The 25,072-nt window shown below is 45.9% G+C and overlaps 1 protein-coding gene across 3 annotated transcripts in view; it reads left to right on the top strand.

Annotated features, from left to right (window-relative positions):
* RPTOR (regulatory associated protein of MTOR complex 1) overlaps positions 1-25,072 on the top strand; it is a 525,720-nt gene that overhangs the window by 176,660 nt on the left and 323,988 nt on the right. For all 3 annotated transcript variants that reach the window (XM_054976818.1, XM_054976816.1, XM_054976815.1), the window contains exon 6: positions 18,763-18,938. In XM_054976818.1, coding sequence (XP_054832793.1) covers positions 18,763-18,938 — 176 coding nt within the window. The remainder of the gene's footprint in view (positions 1-18,762; positions 18,939-25,072) is intronic.

The raw sequence follows: 25,072 nt of genomic DNA, 5'->3' as shown, positions 1-25,072 counted from the left end.
TAATAGAATCAGTTAGTGTCCTAACGAGTTTTTTTGCAGAGATGAATGCAGGGGTGAAACAGGTCCGTATATCTTACACATTACAGACATGGAGATCTGTTGCTACTTCTTGCTGTTGTATCGAACGTAACAGTTAGTAAACGAATGTTTTACAAAGGTTGCAAAGAACAAACTTACTGCGGTTGCCATTAATTTTACAGAATGAAGAAGAGCCCCGGTACTGTTAATAAAAAGCCGCATTTGCGTTTTTAGCGTTAAGTTTAGTGTTGCAAATGTAAACTGTAAAGATAAATTATATTTCAGCTTTACTTTTGACACTGAGTTTTGATAGGTATTACTTCTTCTAGTTTACAATTGCCAGAGATTCATGAATAAAAACTAATTTCTTGTTTTATGTTGCTAAATCCATTCAGTCTTTTTAACTTGCAAGTTAAATTTGTCTGAAGCATGATTCTGATTGTCAAGGATATCCACAAATTTAATGTTTTGTTAAAAAAATCTGTGTTGAAATTTTCAGTGTTTAATAACAATGAAATTTCTTATGTATAAATAACATACCCTTTCAGATAGGTGTAAATTTTTATGAGCCTGCTTATGCATTTACCTGCATGGTACCGAGTGGCTGAGTGCAGCCTGCCAGGGTGATATCATATGTCCTTCTCCCTGCTGCTACTCAGTGGCAGGGAGAGGGGCATTTCACCCCCGACTCAGCTGCTTGTGAGGGGTTTCCCTAACAAACGGGTTTCCCTGACAAACGGCTGAGTGCAGCCTGCCGGGGAGCATTCTTCCCTTCAAACTCTCCCCCCCTTCCTCCAGCCAGCTGGAAAGGGCCCTTCCATGCTTCAACTGGGTTGCAGGGGGTTTCCCCTATGACCCAGATGGAGTTTAAAGGGCAGGCCACAAACTCCGCCATGCAGCTGAACTGCTCGGTGGGATTTGAACTCTCCCTCCTCGCATCTTATTTCACCCAATGGGAGGGGAAGGAGGGGGTTCACCCATTGGGTGAAATAAGCAGGGGGGGTAGTTTGTCAGTGTACTCCGAATCTTTACGGAGCACACCGAAGCTGGTCAAACAACGGATTCCCAAAGCAGCTTGTCGCTTCAGGAATCCCTTATTTCTGACTCTTTTTTTCTGCTTCGGGTTTCCCGCTTTTTTTTTTTTGCGCACCCCTGTCAGGCTATGGATGACAGGCTATGGCAGATAGATCCCTGTACCATTGTAGCAAGAATCCATGCTCTTGGTTAAATGGTTTTATTCAGAAATCAGATCATTTCCACAGATATGTCTACAGGATTACTCAGAAGCAAAGTTAGCAACTAAGAAACAGGTTGACAGGAATAACGATACGAGAGAAAATCATTCCTCTTAAAGACAATTACTCCTCTCCCCCTTCCATCAGTAAATATACTTTTGTCGCAAACCATTCCTGAGAACTTCACGCATACTTTTCAGTTATCAAGTCTAGACAATGAGAAAGTAGGAGATCAAAGCTGAGACGCAGTAACTCATGGGAGTGAGCAGTGTCCAAGGTCAGACACACTGAGAGTTCCACAGCCGTTTGATAAGGCACCTGCATCTTCAGTAAGTCTGTGAAAGCATTAAGCCTGTGAAAGCAAAGCAGTTATGGCATGGCAATATGACATCAAGTTACAGCATGAAACACTGGTTCAGAAATACAGGTCAGCATGAAATAATGGCATGGATGGGGCAGACATGACAACCCCGAGCATTAACTACTAGATGAGGTCTGGAGTAAACATTGTCCGTATACGTTGACTGACACAAACACATTTTAATATTAACTAGTAATGCTTGAAACCTGTTGTTGAATTTGTTTATGCAAATCTTTTACCCTCCGTCTACTGATCAAACACATCCCTCTTGGTATTTCTTGGTCCATCCCTCTTGGATTCACTGATCAAGAAATATGTCTTTCAATTTTGGAGCATACCCTTTGTAGAAAATATTATATACCTTAAAAACATACAGTGCCTTCAGTTTTGTAAAACAAAATTTATTAAGGATTAAATTGCAGGCTGTTTTCAGATGACAGATACATAACAGTGTAAGAGTACATCTTATATTTCATAATTAACTGAGATTTTGATCTTGGTACTATATTTTTAATTAAAATTAAGAAGTGCCTGTTTTTCTCCCATTAGGTTTAATGTCATTGGTTATTGTTTAGAGTGTTGCTTGTATAAATAGCGGATATTAAAAACACAAAATCTGTTCCTAGCAAATATCTCTAAATATTTATTTTGGTAGATATAATATTTCCACTCTACAAGAAGTAAACCAATACAGTATAGCGACGTAAGAGCATAAATTGCATTTGTTCAGTTCTTCCTCTGAACTTTATTTTTGTGCCTTAAAAAAAAGTTGACCTACTGGACTATCGATTTATCAAGTAATTTGACATACTTTTAAAAAAATGTGGCCCACAATAGAAGTAGAGCTTAAAGGATGGCCAGATGGTGTGCTGAAATAACAGAGCAGAAGTAGTTGTGTACATGGTGTTTGCTACTTTTCATGTATTTTAATGCGAAGCGTGTGGTTAGATTATGCTCCCCACTCTATCAATCGTTAGCTGTCAGGCCGTGCTCTGTACCTTTATTAATATAAACTAGGTTTCCTCCCAGACTTGTTAACCAAGATATTTTTTCCTGAACTTAAATTTGATGTACAGTTTACTCGTATTCCATTTATAGCTAGCGTCCGTGCATGTGAGTCAACTTCCCTTTAAGCATGAGGTCTAGAAGCTTGAATTATTCAGAACGGAAAAAAACCTCTGAGATGGATAGTCAATCCTGTTTTTTGCACTGGATAAATACATGCAATAAGCATACTCTGGGTATGTTATCAGCATTATGGAAAGTAGCTGTTTCCTCTGTGGGTGCTGGTTGAGAGTGTTTGTGTGAGACTTTAAAATCTCAATGGAGACTGCAATTAGGAAGAATTCTTGCTCAGCATGAATAGTGTTCCTGAGGGACATGAAGATGAAGGGCTGAAATGCCAGTTCAGAGTTCTGAAAAAGTTAAATGCCAATTCAGCTGTATTTGTAGTCTGTGTTTGAAAACGCAAGGTGAGGGTATTTTTCTTGTTGCATCAATATAGCTCCCTCTTTTAATCACCCCAAAGGGAAGTTTTATAAAGTGCCCCTTTGACTTCACAGAATCCCATGGAACATTTTAAATCACTCCCCAAGATTCTAGCAGTGCTATGACTATAAACAAAAAGTGCCATATGCCATCCAGTGGTATTCACACGTTACAGGAATTTTTCCAAAAGAGATTGTTATTGGATATCATGACTAGAGATGGGCACGCACAGCAATATGAACCAAAAAAAGCCACAAACAGCCCAATCTGCTGTTCGCGAACAAGCTGTTCATGAGGCCCCATTCTAAATGAACAGGTGGTCGTTGCAAGTCTTGTTCGTTGCTGTTCGTCAAACCAGACAGTCTGGCACCTGCAGTCAATTCCCTTGGCAACATAGGCAGTGATTGTCTGAACTCTGTCTGAACTCCTGCTGTTGTTCTGGAAACCCCAATCTAAGCCCAATTTAGCTTGATAGGCAGGTCTTCCTTTCAAGTGTGGAGCTCCAAATTTGTTACAAGGGAGCAAAGAGCAGGGGGGGAGGGGGGCTCCCAGCTCTGACTTTGCAGACAGTGGAGAGGGAGAGAGACAGCTGCTGTTGGCATTTTGATAGAGAGACAGGGAGAGTGCATTGGAGCTTGAATTTTCTTTGTGTGTGGCGGGATAGGGATCTACCCCTTCAGGTTCCAGGGCTGCTGCCAGGCTCTGGCCAAGCTATTATTTATTATTGGTACCTTTCCTGCTGCCTGCTTAGGTAGGGTTTCTGGGAGTGGTGTCATGGGGATCTGCCTCTTCAAGTTCCAGGGCTGCTGCCAGGCTCTAGAGCCAAGCTATTGTTTATTATTGGTACCTTTCCTGGTGCCTGCTCAGGTCAGGTTTCTGGGAGTGGTGCAGTAGGGATCTTGACTAAACTTGGATGATGGCTGGAGGAGAGCCTGCAGGCCCCCATGAACATCCAACCACGAACACGTTCGTGAACAGGTCATGCTTGTAAGTGTTTGTGAGTCCCTGTTCGTGGATGGCAACGAACAACAAACATCATGTTCGGTTTTTTTCTGTTTGTGCCCATCTGTAATCATGACAGCTTTAAGAAGGAACCAAAAACAGACAACTGCCTGGAGGCACCTCCTGTAGGTGGTAAGGTGTCCAGAAGCTTCACCAATTAAAGCAGCACTCTGCTTGCCTCCAGATGTTGGACAGATGTTATTTTACAAGTTAACAGCTGCATGACCCACAAAGATACGTTTTGACCGTACATTAGGATTTTCCCTTTCTTTTCTGCTTTTCCTCAGTTTTGTCCAGGGTGTGAGAACAAACCAATAGCATGCAAACTCAGGGAGTTGATGCTCACAGTGATAGAAGCACCACTCTTATCCAGCAGCAGTTCACACCGCAGGGAATATTCCATCTTCCAGCAATGAGTGCTCCTAAAGGGATGGATAGGAATGATGTGCCTTTACTGGATGTGATAAGGATTGGTGTAAGAGGTGCTGGGCCATGGCTGCAGCACAGATAGTGAATCGATAGCAGAACTTGGTGTGGATGCAGATGAAGACATGATATGTTGGCATCGGGTTGCCCTACCCACTTAGTAATTGTGCAACTGCATGGCACTGGACCCTTGGCACCTCTGGCATCACCCGCTGATGCTTTCCATTAAGAGCACTGCATTCCTCTCTCTCATTGGTGATGCTTCGAGATAGGAGCTGGAATCCTCTCTGCAACCCACTACATGAGCAGCTGTAGGCCAGGGGGTAGGGGGCTCCCAGCTCTGGATTTGCAGACAGTGGAGAGAGCTGCTGTTGGCATTTTGATAGAGTGCATTGGAGCTTGAATTTTCTTTGTGTGTGGTAGGATAGGGATCTACCCCTTCAAGTTCCAGGGCTGCTGCCAGGCTCTGGGCCAAGCTATTATTTATTATTGGTACCTTTCCTGCTGCCTGCTCAGGTAGGGTTTCTGGGAGTGGTGTGGTAGGGATCTACCCACCCTCAGGTTACAGGGCTGCTGCCAGACTCTGGGGCCAAGCTATTATTTATTATTGGTACCTTTCCTGGTGCCTGCTCAGGTCAGGTTTCTGGGAGTGGTGTAGTAGGGATCTTGACTTGGATGATGGCTGGAAGACAGCCTGCTGGCCCCCATGAACAGCCAACCACAAACATATTCATGAACAGGGCCATGTTCATGAGTCCCTTATCGTGGATGGCAACGAACAACGAACATCTTGTTTGTTTGTTTTTTTCTGTTTGTGCCCATCTCTAGTAGTGAGCCCAGGCCATGGCCTATTGCAGGACATGGCCACAGTTTTGGATGCTGATAGATCAGATGAAAATATTATAGCTTTGTCCCTAGAGAGTAGTCCTACCAGGAGAACAGGGGTCTGGCCCCAGAATGTTTTTACTTATGGGGGCAGGAGACCAAACTATTTAGATATAGAAAATGGTTACATGAGAATTCCAGAGATCGATGTTAACCACTTTCATTATGGTATAATTGGGAACTTCAGTCTAAGCACAGGTGCCAGATATGCTCTAAGGCACAGGGATAAACACAGAAGGGCTACTTCAGAGTACGAAACCACTTAGAATGATAGATGACTGATATTGCTAGCCAAGTGTGCTTAAGTTTTTGTGTGAAGTACAGGGCAAATTAACCAATTTTGCTAGGCCTGTGTAGATCTCGAGTAGTGAAAGACTAGGTAATCTACTTCTAGCCCAGTCACCTGACAGCCTGGAGATTTTCTAACTATCAGGAGGAGATGGGCTAATGGAATAAGAAGGCTGTGTCCATTTTAATTTACTTGTCCATTTCTGTATTGACATCCTTCCGTAAGCCAGTTGAACATGCAACACCATTACAAGTACAGTCACACTATATCGGGGAGGTCTGTATGTAAATACCAAACGAAAGGGACAACTCCTAAACAGACCCAATTGTTGCGAAACCTCTTATGCCACACGCAAGGATTATCCAAATCAATGTACACTTAAAGAATCCACATCTTCATTCTTTTCAATCCATCTTTATTCTTCTCATTTTCAGGGTAAACATTCAAGCCACAACGTGTTGTGCAGTGAAATCGTTCTGCCGTGCCGCCCTGAAGGGAGCTCCTGGCGGGAGATTGGCAATGGGCTCGCTAGCCTCGGTTTTTCCCATTTCGCCACAACCGCTTCTTCACGGCCTTACCAATTGCTTATTTTGACTCTTTGTTATGCTCTACTCCAAAGCTTTTCTACCTAAGGCTTTGGAGTAGAGCATAACAAAGAGGCCGTGAAGAAGCAGTTGTGGCGAAACGGGAAAAACTGATGCTAGCGAGCCCGTTGCCAATCTCCCGCCAGGAGCTCCCTTTGGGGCAGCACGGCAGGACGATTTCACTGCATAACGCGTTGTGGGTTGAATGTTTACCCTGAAAATGAGAAGAATAAAGATGGATTGAAAAGAATGAAGATGTCGATTCTTTAAGTGTACATTGATTTGGATAATCCTTGCCTGTGGCATAAGAGGTTTTGCAACAATTGGGTCTGTTTGGGAGTAGTCCCCTTCGTTTGGCAATTACAAGTACAGTGTAACACCAGAACAGTTTAGCTAGTGGCATCTAGAAGAGAAGGAGAATGTTTAAGTAAGACCCTGTCACCCGTTTTTCAATGAAAAGTGACAGAGCAAAACAAACAAACCCCAAACAACAAAACTGAAGCGTGGAATGGGGGTGTTCAAGAGCATCAGAAGTTTGATCATGTTAGTTGCTCAGTCCAATGCTGGCAACTCATATGTATCATCAGAAATATGTTTTTTACTTATTTTTCTCACGGTTATCAAAAATTGTCTCCACCCCTTCCGCAAAGGTTTTTGCAAATTTAGAAAGCACTTTGAGTTTTAAATACAGAGTCTGCTTCTGCTGGATGTCCCCCCCCCCTTTTCTTCTGGTGGGTTCATGTCATTCTTGGCACTGTGATGGCTCCTCATGAGAAGGCTGGAAGTTGTCGGGGGGTACAACTGAAGGTCTGACAGATCCCCAGGCATGATCTCTTAAGAAAGCAAATTGCACGTGAGCTCCAGTCACTTGGTAGCTCTTACGGAGAAATAAGGCACCTCGGTCCTGCTCTCAATTATCTAATTAATTAGCTCTATCGAGTTCAGAGAGTGTAAACACACCATAATTCTGAATGGCTAAATGAGCTGCTCAAGGACACTGTGTTAAACAAAAGGCTGCTGATCTTCCTCTATCATCCCACATAATTACATATATACAAAGCAGCTTATTATATTTCAAGAGAAACTGGGAAAGGAAAGTGTCGGGGAATCTCTGCATGTTACAGGGATCTGCTCAGGCTATACAGAAAGGAGCACTGACACATTGGATTTCCTCACCTTATTTTCAGGCCTTTTTAAAAAATGTAGTTTGTGCTAAAGCGTGATATTCCTTTGTGTTTATTCCTTCTTTGTGTGGGAATTAAATGGTACCGTGGGAGTGCTTGTTCCTTTAGATTCAAGGAGGGTACATGACTAACTGCTTCTGATCAGAACTGATGAAATCAGCTTTGTAGTTTCCATTTGCTTTCCATCGTCGGCAATGATGAATCTTTGGAGTTACAATCCAGGGGAGTGCTGCATTATATGTCAATGGTATGGGGAATTTTTTCCTAATCTGTTAGAAAGAAAGAAGATTGTTCTTCTCTAGCTTTGTTAGCACATAGAAGATGAGGATGCTGTCAGTTTTGAGAAATCACCAGGCCTTGCCAGCACTCGCAATTTTAAGAATTGCAGTCTCCAGTTACCACGCTGTCTTTTTGACCTCGCACTGTCTCATGTAAACAATTGCTGTATTGCTAGATCAAACAGTAGCATCAGAAAAAGGTACAACGTATCAGCTCCTAAACAGCTGCAGGTGAGACTCTGGGCTTCAGAGTATTTAGATCAGATATTATGAATTTTAAACAAATTGACTTCATGGAATGGGTCTATCCCCTTAGCCCACCCCCTGATAGCCTCCTGTGTGCCCTTAAAAACTGTTCCTCGTAATCAGGAGGCCCCAGGAAGAGTGGAATTCAGCATGGGGAAATTGACAGAAAAAAACCCACTCTTCCCAGAGTTAAGCAAAAGCTTGCACAGCAAGAGGAGATTGTGCCCATTCCCCCTTCCTGTTGCAGGGGAAGGCAGAAAGTTCTGTCCCATGAAGTTTGTTAATTCAGTTTCTGAATTCCAACCTGTGATATTCCTACATGGTTATATATACTAATGTAGAAGGAAAACCCTCATCTACATGGTATAAACCACCATGTGTTACAATCACACTGTCGTCTTTTGTTTCAGTGACCCGTATGCTCATTTAGAAACTGAATTTTGGAAACAAACTACTGTACATGTTTCCCAGTGTTCATCCTGACAGGGAAAATGTCATATGTGAAGGAGGCCCCTAGAAAAAGTAAACCCTGCAGTATAGCTGCGCTCTACAGATGTACTGGGAAGATGCTTTGTGGCAAAGAAATCTGCTGAACAAGGGACATGAACTGTAGAGTTACAGATGAGTGTTGGGAGTAGAGGTGTGCAGGGACAGGAAGATTCGGCTTTCCCACCTTGGAATTTCCAAAGCAGGAAAAAGAATAAAAAATAAGCGATTTCCGAAGTGGAAGCCACTTTGGAAACCGCTTAGTGCCCTGCTTCAGTATGCCCATAAAGTTTCGGAGCTTACTGACACTTCCTGCCCCACCGCTTATTTCACCTGATGGGAGGGGAAGGAGGGGGTTCCCTCCTTCCCCTCCCATCGAGTGAAATAAGTGGCAGCAGAACTTTCCACGCTTCACCCTTTAAATGCCAGCTGGCCCACAGGGGGATCTCCCCCTGCAAGCCAGCTGAAGCACCGAAAGAGCCCTTTCCCTGCAGCTCAAGCAGCAGGAAAAGAGTCCTTTAAATGCCAGCTGGCCCATGGGGAGATCCCCCTCCCCCACAGGCCGTGCAATGGAACGGGCCCTTTAAATGCTAGCTGGCTCATGGGAGGGGGATCCCCCTTCCCCACAGGCAGGCTGAAGCACCAAAAGGGCTGGGATCCTCCACAGGTCAGCTGGAGCCACCTAGGGTTTGAAAGTCCCGAAGTGGCCCGAATTGCTTCAGGAAGCTTTGATTCGACATTTCTGAGTTGTGGCCAGCATGCTAGGCCAGATTCAGAATCTTTACAAATAGGGTCCGATTTGGGTATTTATCCCGAATCAGAAATCTGAATTGCACACCCCTAGTTGGGAGTGGAGTCCTCAAGCCAACTCAGACATACCAAAGGGCAATTGTGAAAGCAGGAGGAACAGAACTGAAACTGGAGGGCTGTTCAGATGGTTCTGGGCCCCCAAGTGAGGTAGATGAAGAGCAAGCTTTAGGTCACAACCTGCTTCTCCTTCGATAGAGGGAGACATAAACAAATGAACTGGGAACATTATGTGTTTATTTTAATTAAGAATCTCCCAATCCCTCAAATAGAGTAAATCAGCTTTCAACCAGATTGTGTTTTGCAAACTAAGGAGGTTCCAGCATTAATAAAGATGATAATTCTTTAATTTATTCTTTCAATGGGGTAATCCCAAGAAGGCAATAAGCGAGCCTCAGGTCTGCTCTTGACCCTAAATTCCCCTGATAAAATTTTGTAGATGAAGTATCTGTACTGTAAAGTATTGCATAGTGAGCCCAAGTTAGCTACTGCAGAACTACAAATGTGCCTCTATGTAAGCAGTCTCAATGAATAACTCCTGGTCATTGACCAGTAGGAGCCTCTAAGCAGTTCAGAATTTCTGTGGTCCAGAGACAGAATGTGGAACCATGTTCTCTGGATTATTAATATCACTATCTAATTTTTGTGGTCGTAGTCAGTTGTAGCTTTCAAATGTATGCTGTATCACCAATCTTTTGATTAGTTGTAAGGCAGTCAATTAAATGGCAAGGGGAATTTCTTGCAGTGTGCAAAGGAAATGGACTAGAGCAACAGCAAATGAGATGCTAGGTAAAATCTAGAGGAATCTAAATGTGCCTGAGCCTTATGTGTTGTAAGGAAATGGTTCAGAGAGATGCTTTGGTAAAGGGATACGGACTGTTTATTGTTTGTTGCTGCAAGTGTGCGCCTACTGCATAGTTTCCATGTTGTTTAATATGCAGTGTTAAATTGCTTATGTTTCAGCATCATTTCAGCCCAGGATTGGATCTTTGCAGTCCACCCACTCTACAGCATTGTTTATGGGATGCCCCCATCCTGTCAATTGTATTGACATACACTATGTAATCATCCGTGCGTTTCAGTGGAAAAGGCGGACTATAAATAAATAAAATAAAATAAAAACACTTCTCCTACATTTTTCTTGATTCAATATATTCAGGATGGTTGTCCTAGCAAATGGAAAGCTGCCCAGACACTGCTGAAGTCAGCTCTGGAAATCCAGCATTAGTAATCCTTTTGCTGTACATCGAGTTGTGCTCAGCTGATTCTGTGCCATCAGAAAATGCTTCTGCCTTGATACAAATGGCACATCTTCTTGGCCAGTTCTAAATTCTGGACTGCCCAATGTTGATTCAGTGACTGTTCCACATTTACCAAAGAACAAGAGCTTTCAGATCCTGTGAAATCAGCCCACAAGTATTTTGTGACAGATGCTGATTTTTCAGATTACTTTTTTTCCCCCTGACAAATACGTGACCACGTTGCAAAACTACAGATATGGTATCTTTCAGGTAGTATTTTTGCTTGTTAGAAGTTTGTGTTTGTAGCATGTATTGTCAACTTTGTTTGACCATAGCACACTAAATTGCTTTTGTTGATTAAATAAAGCTCATTTCCCCCATGGTTTTGCCTAGTATAAGTTTATGTTTTGTATATGCAAGAAGGAAAAATGAATAAATGGTAGTAATTCTTTGATTCAGGAGGGTCAGTGATGGAATAAAGCAATATTGGCTGTATTCAGGCAGCAAACTTACCCATGGTGGTTAAATTAAAAGGTGCACAGATCTGGCTTGCTGTTAAGCTCATGATGAAGAAATTCTTGTTAGAAATTACCTCTAACTACTCCTAAATACAAACACAAGTGCATTGGTCAAAGAGAGTTATTTTCTCTCTCCCTCAACCCCAAACTAATCAGGATTCTAAATCAGATTTTATTTCAGGCTTAGAATCCTGGTTAGTGAGGGGGAACTTTTGTTAACCTGTACATCATGAGTAGCCAGAATTGGTTTCTAACCGGAATTTCTTCATTGCGCTCTGTTCAAGAAAGGAGGAAGGAGGAGCAAGGTCCATGCACGAACCTGGCAGCAAGCTGTGGGTTTGTGTGCATTTCAACCTGAATTTGTTTTCTGAATGCAGCCAAAATATTGTTATACATCGTCCCTATTGGTTATCTAACTGATCTCAGTGCCATATTTGACCAGATTGGCAATACTGAACCTTTGCGCGGATATTTCCAAAGTACAACACCCATATTGCTTTTCATAATTTGTATTTGAATCCAGTAGCACATTAAAGACCAACTAGATTTGCAGAGTATAAGCTTCCGAGAGTCAAGCTCCCTTTCCCAGGAGCTTGATTCTCTGAAATGTATACCCTGGGAAATCTTGTTGGTCATTAAGGTGCCACTGGACTCACATCTTGTTCTTATACTGCAGACTAATAGAACTACCCAACTGAAAACATAATTACTATGAATCTCTTTATCTGGTATCACTGTATAGAAACACAAATGATCTTTCTAATTAAAACAGCGTGTGAAAGAAGCTGTGATGGGTTGGCACAATCTAACACGTCATCACATAACCAGATTTGATTGGCTGGATGATGACGCACAGTTGCTAGGAGGAAAGGCTAATTTTTTTGTAATAAAATGAACTCTTGACGCTGAAGCCAAAGTGGGCTGCAAACAGGCTTACTGTCAGTGATGCTACTCCCATCTGGACGCTAGGTAAGAGGGGGCTTGGGTTCTTTCTGTATCTTCTCCAGTGAGGGGAAAATGCAGGAACATGTCCCCCCCCCAAGAGGGCACCCCCCCCAAGAGTGCATGCACATATATTTCTTAAGAGGATCTATAAAAGGTGCCTCCATTTTGCTTTGCCCCGCTGCCTGACCCTGTGTTGGCCTGACTGGTCAGCTTTGCGTTGTCTGCACAGTATTTGGCCCTGATATTCAGATTCCACACTCTTTGAGACCAGAGCATCAAAGACTTCAGTATCTCGTCTGCAGTCAGTTTCAGCCCCCTCCCCTTTGAAATGGTGTCCTCCAGCACCTCTCCAGTGCTTCCTTTGCTTGGCACTTCTTCCTTTACATCCATTTGCTGCCTAGTGTTGATGGGTGGCAGGAAAGGGGGGGGGGAAAGCACCTCAGCAACAAAAACCACAGACACAGCAAGTGGAGTGAAAAGAAGACCACAACTTTATTGATTACAGCAGTAGGAGCATTGGCACACATAGGGATCGGATCCCCACATCGGCTGACCCACCTTTCAGGTGATGACCTCCAGCCCTCACAGACCCCCGCTGTGGAGGGGAAACCCAGGGATGGCAATTAGAAGGGTACACGTGGGTGTACACCCCTTGGTGTCCCCCTGCCACCTAGGAGCGAGTCTTTCCTGGCAACCCTCTGAACAGGGCTTGCCCCCTCGCCTCGCTCCCTAGGTTCCTTATGGGAACCCCCTAAAATGGGAGGTAGACGGGGCAGGCCGGCCCCATCTCTCCCCCCCCTTGAGGGATTGGATCCCAATGCCACTCCGCCCCCCAGAGTTGTGACAATGTGAACTAAACAAAACCCAACTAACGCTAAAATACAGGGAGAGGTGGGTGGGACTTTGCCTGCTGGGACTCAACTGAGCAGGGCCCGGGGCATCCATGCTTAAATCCTGGCCCGCCAGACCAGAGAGAAGACTGGGCTGCCCAGGTCAGGCCCACGCCCCGCCCCCCCAACCTTCCTCCGCCACTGCTGATTGGCCAGTCGGAGGATTTGAACTTGATTGGCCGCGGGCGAGCCCAGGGGAGTCTGGGGAGCCACGTCGAGGCCGCCGCGTCTCCCCACCCTGTCCAGCCGCCCCGCAGTCAGCAAACCGGCCGCCCGGGTGAGTCAGGCGACCGTTGCTTTCACTCTATTGCTGATTTTTTGGTTGTGATCTTGAAAACGCATGCTTTGGAACTGAAGTCCTGCTTCAACATGCTGGTAAATTTATGTGGTGGTTTTGCCAATGAGAATGCCCTGCTTCAAAAGAAGAAAGCTCATCATTTCTATGGAATGTCGATTCTTACCTAATCCTCTGAGTGGATGAATTGAATACCATTTATACAATTCATGTTTTCTAGCCATTGTTGCAGGGGTGCTGTTAGCATAATGTATTCATCACTGCACATCTAGTGTGTGAAAGCTGCGGTTGACATTTCTGTCACCCTGCCTATTCTCTCATCATGACTCAGATTTCATGGCTTGCTGTTCCTGGATCAAGCGTGATGCATAGCAAGGATATCATCCAGGCCTTGGGAAGCAATTTCCTGTTTGGAGCGATTTCATTTTGTTGACTCTATTTTGGTTAATTTTATTGACGTGAAAGTCACATGACTTGATGTTTCTCCTGTGACCCACTGCTCGGGGCAAAAAGCTAAGCTGTTATTGCAGGCTGGCTACTGTCTCTGACCCCTTTTAAACACAAAACTTTAAAAAAGATCTAGTTTAAGAGTTATACGTCCTCTAAAGAAAGCATTTAATTTCCTTCTCTGTGTATTCATTTTGCATAATGGTTCTTTCCTTTTACCTTGACAAACCTGCCCTCCTCTTTTTGGAATAGACTTCATTAGAACATCTCCATGCAGTTCTCTTTCTTACTCTTAGTTCACCTCACCAATTAGATGTGTAATTTTCTTTCCCTGAATATGAGGAATGGCTAGTTTATTCAGATCTTTCTAGTTAATTAGTATCTCTGATCTCCATTGTGGGGGTTGGAGGTGATAATCAAGTGTTATTTTGTGGGTAAGAACAAATGCTTGCTTACAACCACAATTTTAAAACCAGAAATCTCTTGAATGATAGCCAGAAATCTCCTGGCATGTCAAAAACTATTTTTTTTTAGAGACATGCTTTGCACCAGGCATAGACTCCTTTGTGAAAATACGCCCTACTTGCTCTTTAGTATTCTTGTTTCTCTTATAAAATCATCTTCAGGCAATGAAATCATTATACTGTTTTATTATTTTGGGATAATAGAATAGATGAATGAAGTGGTATCAGTAGTTCAGTGCTGACCTGGCTAGTTTGTCCAGACTAACATTTTGTGTCTTGTTATTACATGTACCTGGTCTGCACAAAGGAAGCACATTAAAATTTTAATTTCAGACTAAACAGATTTTTTTTGCAAGAATGGTGAAAGACAAAGGGAGTTGAGGTTGTGATGGTTAGCAACTGATTGTAACCAGGGCTTTTTTTCAGCCGGAACACGGTGGAACAGAGTTCCAGCACCTCTTGAAAATGGTTACATGGCCGGTGGCCCCGCCCCCTGATCTCTGGACAGACATGCGGTGCGGAGGGCAATCTAAACTCCCCTCTGTCGGGAGATCAGGGGGCGGGGCCACCGGCCATGTGACCATTTTCACCCGAGGATGATTTAAACTTTAAAAAACTCCCCCCTTGTTCCAGCTGACCCAGCGTAATGTCATTGTGCAGTCCCGAGTTCCACTACTGAGTTCCAGCACCTCTTTTCCCAGAAAAAAAGCATGATTGTAACTAATTTTGTTATATTGTGACTGCACAGCTTTGGTTGCCTCTGATTTTCATTTGTGGCACAGACCTGATGTGATAGGGAAAGGAGAAGGATGGAGAGCAGAGGGAGGAGACCTCTGAAGGGGGGGAAATCTCGGGACTGAGTGCTGCCCTGTTAATCCCACGCTCTGACCTCTCCTTTCCTTCTGTTTAAAGCCCAGCCACCACAATAACAATAAAGAAGGAGACACAAGCTTTTATCAACTGGATGGTAGCATGTAGCTGTACGTCCCTTAAAAGGTTTTTATTTGTGACCCTAATAATGTGGTACTTCATAGTGAGATGATTGGAAACCCCTTTCCCACAGCTGTTTTGACTGGACAGACAGCACACAGTTGGAACACAACAATCACCAAAGATTTATTTACAGGAAATAAGTTATAAAAATAGTTATAGGTTGTGTGTGGAATAAATAATAAGAACAAAGGTACAAGTGGCTTGCAACTCCACTCCCCAGAGGTTATGCTTTTTTCCCCACTGGAATTTAATTGGTTGAACCTAAACCTTCATTAATACAGATGCTGAGGGGAGAAATCAATGCTTTTTCTCCAGACAGGGTTCTTCAGCATTTAAGGTTCATTTGTAACCGTGAGCACAGCTAACAGGCTTCTTTCTTCTCAAATACAAGGCCACTTTTTTTAAACGTTCAGAGAACCCGGCCTCACTACCAGAAAAGTGATATTTTGGATGGGCTCTTTACATGGAGCTTGTTTAATTCCTTAAAACAAGGTTCCTATCCTACTCTGACCCCAGATTCCTAATTAAAAAGCCCAAAAGAAAAACTCAGCTTACACTCTTATCCACAGACAAAATCTGTCCAAAGGAAAATATAACAATCCTGCTTTGTAAACTGAGATGACTCACCACTAGACATGGGCACTATCTGAATTACGATTTCAAGTCCCCGATTTTGGCGTTTGCTCCATCGTGACTCAGCTCATCGGTTCTGTCCACGGCAACCGATCCAGCAGTTGGGAGTTTGCTTGTTCGGGACTTGATCAGATATATCGGTTTTTGTTCGGAATTGCAGACACTCTGGCACCAGTAATTAATTCCCGGGGCAATGGAGTCAGGGGGGAAATGAGCTGTGTTTGCCCTCCTTCTGTCGCCCTCAAAACACGAATGGAAGCCCAGCTTTCCTTGATTAGCAGGCTTCCTTCCAACCACGGAGCAGCAACCCAGGGGAGGGAGGGGGAAGGGGGTGGGCACAAAGGAAAGGCAAAAGGCAGCGCGGGAGGCTGGGAGGCCGCCTGCGCCGTTCACCTTTCCCCAGGACAAGGGGCATGTGGGCAAGCCAGCCGCCCCTGGTCCGGGGGAAAGGCAAAAGGCAGCGTGGGAGGCCACCCGCACCGTTCGTCTTTCCCCAGGACAAGGGGGGGATGTACTAAAATGAATGACAGGATTGCCCATTGAAAATAATGGGAGAGGCTTGAATGCCCGTTGGAAATAATGGGAACCTGGAATGCCTATTGACTTGCATGGGCTCCATTGAAACACATTAGAGCAAAAAAAAGGTGCAAAGAAAACGTGGAATGGATTTTGAAGGAAACTCTTTGGGCCTAGATAGACTGTTCTGGGACTGGATTGACAGGCCCCTGAGTGCAATGACGGCCCCTGGGTGTGACAGAAGGGGTCTGGGACTGGAATGACAGGCCCCATGCTGGAATGACGGCCCCTGGGTCTGTCAGAAGGGCTCTGAGACTGGAATGATGGTCCCTGGGTGACAGTCAGGGGTCTGTCATTCCAGTCCCAGAGCCCTTCTGGCAGACCCAGGGGCCGTCATTCCAGCATGGGGCCTGTCATTCTAGTCCCAGACCCCTTCTGTCACACTTAGGGGTCGTCATTCCTGTCAGGGGCCTGTCATTCCAGTCCCAGAGCCCATCTGAGACACCGAAGGGCCCTCATTGCACTCAGGGACCAGTCAATCCAGTCGCAGAACAGTCTATCTGGGCCCAGAGAGTTTCCTTCAAAATCCATTCCACGTTTTCTTTGCACTTTTTTTTTTTGCTTTAATGTGTTTCAATGGAGCCCATGCAAGTCTATGGGCATTCCAGGTTCTCATTATTTCCAATGGGCATTCAAGCCTCTCCCATTATTTTCAGTGGGCAATCCTGTCATTCGTTTTAGTACATCCCACAAGGGGCGCGTGGGCAAGCCAGCCGCCCCTTGTCCTGGGGAAAGGCAAAAGGCAGTGTGGGAGGCTGGGGGGCCGCCTGCGCCATTCGCCTTTCCCCAGGACAAGGGGTATGTGGGCAAGCCAGCCGCCCCTTATCTTGCAGGGCAGGTGAACGGCGCGGGCAGCCTTCGAGCCACTCACGCTGCTGCCAGCTCCGCAGCGCACCGGGACAGCCGGCTCGCTGTGTGGGCGGGAGCGACTCAGGAGCGCGCATGCGCGCGCAGCAGCCTGACTACGGTTGCTCTGGGCGCTGGCCTCCCCGATTTCCGATTTTGGATCCGATTTTGGACCGGAAACGAGACTTGATCGGTTAGAATCGGGTACCTGTGTTCGGCGGCGCCACAGAATCACGATCAGCTAAATCGGGATTATTTTTTGGATCGTGCCCATGTCTACTCACCACCTCCCATGCAGTGGAGCTCCAGGGGCTATGATTGTCTGGCCCATCTCTGGGGCTTGCTTGGGGACATTTCAAAATGAAACTACGTTTGCCTAGGCAATCTTGAATGGCTGCTGAGATCTCATTTAATTAATTAATTAAGGATATTTCTATGTTGTCTCTTCAGAGTCCTGCTCAAGGCAGCTTGCAATTAAAACAACATCAGAATATAAAAATAAGCTATTAAACACAACAGCATAATGTTATATTTAATGGCCATTAAAGCATTGGTAAGAGAAAACCCCTAAATCAATAGCCTGGGTAAAAAGATGTTTTGGGGTTAAAAGAAAGTAAAGTATGTGCCAGACAAGCCACATGAGATAATCTTGCGAGATCTCAACATTTTAAACTTTTTATTTTCTTTTAGTCTCTTCTTTTTTATCATATAGATGAAGATTCAGCGTTGGACTTTGCTGTTCACATGGGCATCTTTCTATGCTCACCAAGGCAATTGTTGATTCCGCACACGTTGGATAATGCACTTCCAATCCTCTTTATAGATCATTTGGAACGGATTTTTGTGTGTGCGGAACAAAAAATCCACCTCAAACGATTGATAAAGTTCATTGAAATTGCATTATCCAATGTGTGCGGAATCAGCCATTGTCTCTGGGAAAAATTATCCGCTTTCCCAGCCAGAACTCTAAACATGCTTCAGGTTATGTACTATACAGTGCCAAAAGAGCACAAGAAGGGAATCCTTTGGATAAACCATTAGATATAGTGTAGAGCGATTCACTCTTGAATGATAATAGTGCATCCGTATCATTACCTGTGAGGACCTATGACAGTAAGAGTAATCCCTCAGTGGAACAGGAGGTGGTGGGCTCTCCTTCTTCGGAGGTTTTTAAGCAGAGGTGAGATGGCCATCTGACAGCAATGCTGATTCTGTGAACCTAGGCAGATCATGGGAGGGCAGGAATCAGTGCTTAGCTTCGTGGCTCCTTCTTATATGCCCAGGGTTAGGCAGGTCGCCACCTTGGGGGTCACAATTTTCCCCAGGCCAGTTTGGCTAGGGATCCTGATGGTGCTTTGTCATCTGGGCATGGAGTAAGGGTCATTGTGTGTGTTGGGGGGGGAGTATTTGTGAATTTCTTGCATTGTGTGGGGGGTTGGTCCTTGAGGTACCTTCCAACCCTGTGAGTCTATGATTAGCAATTTGAGTGTTGTTGAATGGAGTGATTTGCTCAGCTTTGACATCGCCCATCAGAGATCTACGCTATCAGAGGACTTTCCAGATAATGATAGTTAATCAGAAGGAAGACTTAACTGTTTCTTGTTTTATTTTGATCTCCCATAAAGGTGGCTGCAATTAACCCAAATCATCCCCTTGCTCAGATGCCCTTGCCCCCGTCGATGAAAAACTGCATTCAGCTGGCAGCCTGTGAAGCCAGTGAGTTGCTACCGATGATCCCCGACCTGCCAGCTGACCTCTTCACATCCTGCCTTACTACACCGATCAAGATTGCACTGAGATGGTAAGTGATTTGCTTGCTGTCTGGGGGGATAATGTGCGGTCTGTGTTGTTTGAGACTTGCCTGTTGTGCCGATAGACTTGTTGACCCAGATACTTCAGCTGCTCTAAAATTTCTCTGCAGTACTAAATTACAAGGATTTGAGGTGTTCATCTGGGAGAGCATCTTATTAGGCATACTTTCACCTTTGCGGCTTTGATTATCCTTCTGTTTATTACATTTTGGATTCTAGCTGGATATTTGGGTTTGCTCAGATTAAGGGACTTACTGCGCTGGAAATTAAAATAGTCTGCCTTTTCACAGATCAGAAATACCATATGGCCACAGTGTTATATCAGGAAATCGTTTTTCAGACAAGATATAGTACAGATCCTCAAGTCCTTTACCTGTGCATGTTCTGTTTGCGTTCGTTGGGCTTGTCTCGGTATTATACTTTGGGGATTGGAGTGTGAATCCCATATGTTATAGAAATGCCTCAGATAAGCTAGTTAAATAATAACATGGGGAACAAAATTAAGAGGTATAAATAAAAGAGGAGATGATTGGAAATTATATGGCCCTTTGCTAAGGCAGAGAAAGCAAGCCAACTCTGCCAAGAAATGGAACACACACACACACACACACACACACACACTATGCAAACACATTTAAAACTTTATTCATTTTAACAGTGTTCAGTTCTGTCCTGTATTAAATGTCATAATACTGAATTGAGATTCATTTTTGTTTTTTCAGTGCTTGTTGAATTACTGGTGTTGAATCGTTGTGTCAATTTGGTGTTACATGCCTTGGCTTTCCGCTGGACAGTCTCATACTTTGTATGACAGACCCAGTTGCTGCATATATTTGAGTATTGTGTGCAGCAGACATTCGGAAATATGGAAAACTTTCAATTAGTACAACCTAAGGATGTGAACAACTTGCTTAAAGAAGTCCAGCCACCGTCCTCAAAGCTCAACCCTTCCCTTCTGGACTGAATAAAGCTGGCTGAGGGGGACCCATTGTCTGGGTCTAGAAATCCATAAATATATCTTTAAAGAAGTAGGCGGTACAAAGTTTCTTGGAGGAGATGGTTGTGAAACCGAGAGTTGCCAGGTCTCCCCAAGGGCAAACGGGGGCAGGGAGGGAATGTGTTCCCGCGTTGCCAGAAAATGATATCATTTGTGGCACAATGCAGAAGTGTCAAGTCACACCAGGGCCAAGTTTCTAGGCATCGGGGAGCGCACACGGATGGGCTGGTCCCTCACACCTTTCCCCTCTGCTGGTCAGGTGAGTGGGGGATGGCAACCCTAGTGAATCCCTTTCCTGGAGAGGCCATTCCTGGACCCAAAAGAACTGAATATCCTGTGGTGAATATCCCATTTGGGGCAAGATACCTGAGGCGCAGACTGTTAAGCTGCAGTACTGCAGCCCAAGCTCTGCTCATGACCAGAGTTCGATCTCGGTGGAAGCTGGGTTCAGGTAGCCAGCTCAAGGTTGACTCAGCCTTCCATCTTTCTGAGGTTGGTAAAATGAGTCCCCAGTTTCCTGGGGGTAAAGTGTAGATGACAGGGGAAGGCAATGGCAAACCACCCCGTAACAAAAAGTCTGCCAAGAAAACGTCGTGATGCGACGTCCCCCCATGGGTCAGTAATGATTCGGTGCTTGCACAGGGGACTACCTTTACCTTTTACCTACCTGAGGGGTAGTGGTCAATTTCCTTCAAGCATTTCTGAAGCATTCTGATCGTCTAGGCCCATTTCCTTCTGGCTCCAGGGCCAGCTTTGGTACATAAACTATCTTGTTTGTCCCAATAGATGACCTGTGCCAGAAGAGAGATAAGGGAAGTATGGCACTTCCGGTTCTCCTCCTGGATCACTCCATGGCTTTTAATACCATTGACCAATGCATCCTTGTGGATTGGCTTGCTGATACGAGCCCAGATCTCAACCTAACAGAAACACAGATTTCTGTTGTTTGGGTTGGTTCTCCTCTCGTGACTGTCAAGATGCTGGCAGCATCTGCCATACCCTACAGGGCGGAGGAGGTTGCGGCTGGAGGTTATAATGTTATGATTATCTGTTGCAGATGTGTTCCTTCACTGTCCCAGGGTTATTCTTCCTGGAGTTCTCTCTCTTAGACTATGCTTGCTCCTAGCCACTGGGACAGGAGCCCACATAACTTTGACCCCTGTGTCCTCCCCTGTGCAGATAGTTCCCAGCAGAATTAGCCAGCCTCTAGGAAAGAGGGGGAGGGAATGTTATCCTGCGAATGATATATGTTCTTGATATTTGGTTGTGCCTCATTCCTGACAATGAACCCAGTAAGATCATGATACTAGCAACTTTTCAATAAAGCTCCTACTAACAAACAGTGGAGTCTTTTGGAGGTTACTTACAGTGACCCTTCTTGGAGAGGTGGGATTTTGCACTCTTTCAGGCTACCTTATTGTACCTTACTGTACTGTACTTTGCCTCTGGTGATGGTTGGGAAATTGGAATTGATACAGAATGCTATAATGAGATTGGCTGATTCCAGCCATAGCGATCACATCTTGCCAGTGTCAGAACAACTGCATAGGCCTCCCATTTGTTTCCAGGCTCAATTCATAGTGCCGGTCATGATCTTTAAAATCTTAAATTGTTAGGTACCAGGATATCAAAAGGATTGCCTGCCTTCTCCCTTATGTTTCTACCCATCCTGTAAAATTGCCCCTGATGCCCTGTTCTGCCTCTCTTCTTTTTTTGGAGGCGGGGTAAGTAGTAGCTAGGAACCAGGGTCTTTTCTGTTGTCTGAGGCCAGCTATGGAATATCCCTCCCCTTTGGCTTGTTTGGTGCAGACTTGTTGTCTTTCCAGTGCTAGGTAAAGACTTCCCCCCGCCCCCTCTCTCAGGCTTTCCCTGCTTCCCTCAGTTTTACAGTGTTTTTTTAAAACCTTAGACTGCTGTGTTTATCACTGCTTTTTATACGTTTCTCTTACTGGCTGCCTTTCATTGCAGTGTTAAGGAAGTTAATGCCTAGGCTCCAACACCGAGTCCCAGAAAGAAACGTTGCAGTCAGGGCACTCAGTTATTGAAAACTAGAAAACAAAGCCCGTTGTGGGGGGAAATACAACAGGCTCTAGAAAGGGGAGAGCGGGCAGGCAGGCATTCCCTCCTCCTCCGTCACTGATCCCGGCCAGTGAAGGAGTGGGGTGGGCATTGCCACCTGCTCCACACCTGATCTCAGCAACATAAAGGGGTGGTGGGCTTTGCTACCTGCTGCATGTCTGATACAGGCCAGGTAAAGGGGGGCAGGCATTGCCACCTGCTCCACTCCTAATCCCAGCTGGGTGAAGGGAAAATGGGCATTGCCTTCTGCTCTGTGCCTGATTACGGCTACGTGAAGGGGGGCAGGCACTGCTGCCTGCTCAAAGCCTGATCTCAGCTGGGTGAAGGGCATTACCACCTGTTCCTTGCTGGGTGAAGGGAGGAGCGAGTACTACCTTCTGCTCCTCACCTTATCCCGACAGGTGAAGGTCCGCTTTGCTATGTGCTTTGCTACATGCTTCGCTCCTGATCCCAACTGGGTGAAGGGGGTACAGGCATTGCCACCTTCACTGTTCCTAATTCCAGCAGGTTGAAGGGGGGCAGAGTTTGCTGCCTGCTTGGCTCCTGATTCCGACAGGGTGAAGATGGGTTGGGCAATGCTGCCTACTCAGTGCTTTATTCCAGTAGGTTGAAAGAGGCGGACATTTCCACCTGCTCCCCTTTTTGGCCTGGCTGAGTGAATGGAAGAAGGGAATTGCCTCCTGTTCTGTGCCTGATCCCGTCCAGGTGAAGGTTCTGGGCGGGCACTGGCACCTGCTCCACTCCTGATCCCAGCTGGGTGAGAGGGTGGGCGTTGCCATCTGCTCTGCTCCTGAACCCACCTGAGTGAAGGGGGTGGACATTGCCACCTGCTCCACTCCTAATACCAGCTGGGTTACAGCGGGGGTGGGCATTGCCAGTTGCTCTACTCCTAATGCTAGTTGTGATAAGGAGGGGGTGGGCACTGCCACTTGCTCCACTCCTAATACCAGCTGGATTAACATGGGGGGGTGGGCATTGCCATCTGCTCTGCTCCTAATACCAGTTGAGTTAAGGCGGGGGAGGGGTGTGCATTGCCACTTGCTCCGCTCCTAATACCAGCTGAGTTAAGGCAGGGGCAGGCATTGTCACCTGCTCCACTCCTGATCCCAGCTGGCTTAATGGAGGTAGGCAGTGCCACCTGCTCCACTCCTAATACCAGCTGGGTTAAGGAAGGAGGCAGGTATTACCACCTGCTCTTCTCTTAATACCAGCTGGCTTAAGGTTTGGGGGAGCGGGAATTGCCAACTGCTCCACTCCTAATACCAGCTGACTGAAGGAGGGCGGGCATTACCACCTGTTCCGCTCCTATTACCAGCTGTGTTAAGGCAGGAGGTGGGCATTGCCACCTGCTCCTCTCCTAATACTAGCTGGGTTAACATGGGGGATGGGCATTGCCACTTGCTCCTCTCCTAATACCAGCTGAGTTAAGGCAGGGGCGGGCATTGTCACCTGCTCCGCTCCTGATCCCAGCTGGCTTAACAGGGGCAGGTGTTGCCACCTGCTCCACTCCTAATAGCAGCTGGCTTAAGGAAGGGGGCAGGCATTGCCACCTGCTCCTTTCCTAATACCAGCTGGGTTAAGGTGGGGGTGGGAATTGCCACCTGCTCCACTCCTAATACTAGCTGGCTGAAGGGGGGCGGGCATTGCACCCTTTTCCACTCCTAATACCGGCTGGGTTAAGGTGGGGGTGGGCATTGCCACCTACTCCTCTCCTAATACCGGCTGGGTTAAGGCGGAGAGTGGGTATTTCTACCTGCTCTGCTCCTGATCCCAGCTGCATGAAGGGGGGCATTGCTACCTGCTCCGCTCCTAATATCAGCTGGGTTAAGGAAGGGGGCCAACACCGCCACCTGCTTCACTCCTAATAACAGCTGATTAAGGCAGAGAGTGGGCATTGCCACTTGCTCCAGTCCTAATCCCAGCTGGATGAAGGGGGGCGGGCATTGCCACCTGCTCCGCTCCTAATACCAGCTGGGTTAAGGTGGAGGTGGGCATTGCCACCTTCTCCGCTCCCAATACCTGCTGGGTTAAGGTGAAGAGTGGGCATATTTACCTGCTCTCCTCCTTATCCCATCTGCGTGAAGGGGGGCATTGCTACCTTCTCCCCTCCTAATATTAGCTGGGTTAAGGTGGAGGGCCGGTACTGCCACCTGCTCTGCTCCTAATAACAGCTGGGTTAAGGCAGAAAGTGGGTATTGCCACCTGCTCCGCTCCTGATCCCAGCTGGCTGAAGGGGAGCGGGTATTGCCACCTGCTCTGCTCCTAATATCTGCTGGGTTAACGTAGGGGGCGGGCATTGCTACCTGCTCCGCTCCTAATACCAGCTGGATTGGCAGGGGGCAGGCATTGCTACCTGCTCTGTTCCTAATACCAGCTGCCTGAAGGGGGTGGGCATTGCCTCCTGCTCCGCACCTAGTACCAGCTGGGTTAAGGTGCGGGGAGGTCATTGCCACCTGCTCCATTCTTGTTCCCTGCCTGGGCTTCCAACCATGGCATGTGTTCTGGAGCGATATGGTGACCTATCTGGGCTTTCCTCTGCAGCAGTGCCCTCTGGTGGTGCACCCGGGTATAAAGTGAGTTGTCTGAAACATGCGTACTCAATTATATAGTAAGATATTGAAAATAAGTGGTGATAAAATGTGCTGTTTTATTATTTGTTTTATTTCCCCCCTGCCTTTTCCCAATGCCCAGGGCTTTCTGCCCAGGGCTTTCTGTATCAGTTGGTCTGTCATTTACAGATTGCATTTGTATCCTTACTGCTTCAAAAGTTGTTTTTCTGGCTATGGCTGCATTCAGATGTCACAACAAGGCCCCGTCTGTGAAGGGAATGACTCAGCTTGTTTTCAAGGCCATGCACCCCCCTTACCTCCCTCATTCCCTCCAGTGTGAAACAGAATTGATAGCTTGCTGGTTTGCAAAGCCTTCACTGAAACACCTTCCCTCCTTACTAGTGATGACGACTCGGTGAGGCAGTGCTGTGTGGCTTCATCCTTCCCAGAGGAGATTTAGAAAACAGCGGGAGAAAATATCTGTTAATCACATGCTTTT

Source organism: Eublepharis macularius, chromosome 4, assembly GCF_028583425.1.
Source record: "Eublepharis macularius isolate TG4126 chromosome 4, MPM_Emac_v1.0, whole genome shotgun sequence".
Classification (NCBI taxonomy): domain Eukaryota; kingdom Metazoa; phylum Chordata; class Lepidosauria; order Squamata; family Eublepharidae; genus Eublepharis; species Eublepharis macularius.
Note: the sequence above shows the minus strand (reverse complement) of the source record. Positions and strands in the feature narration are given on the sequence as shown.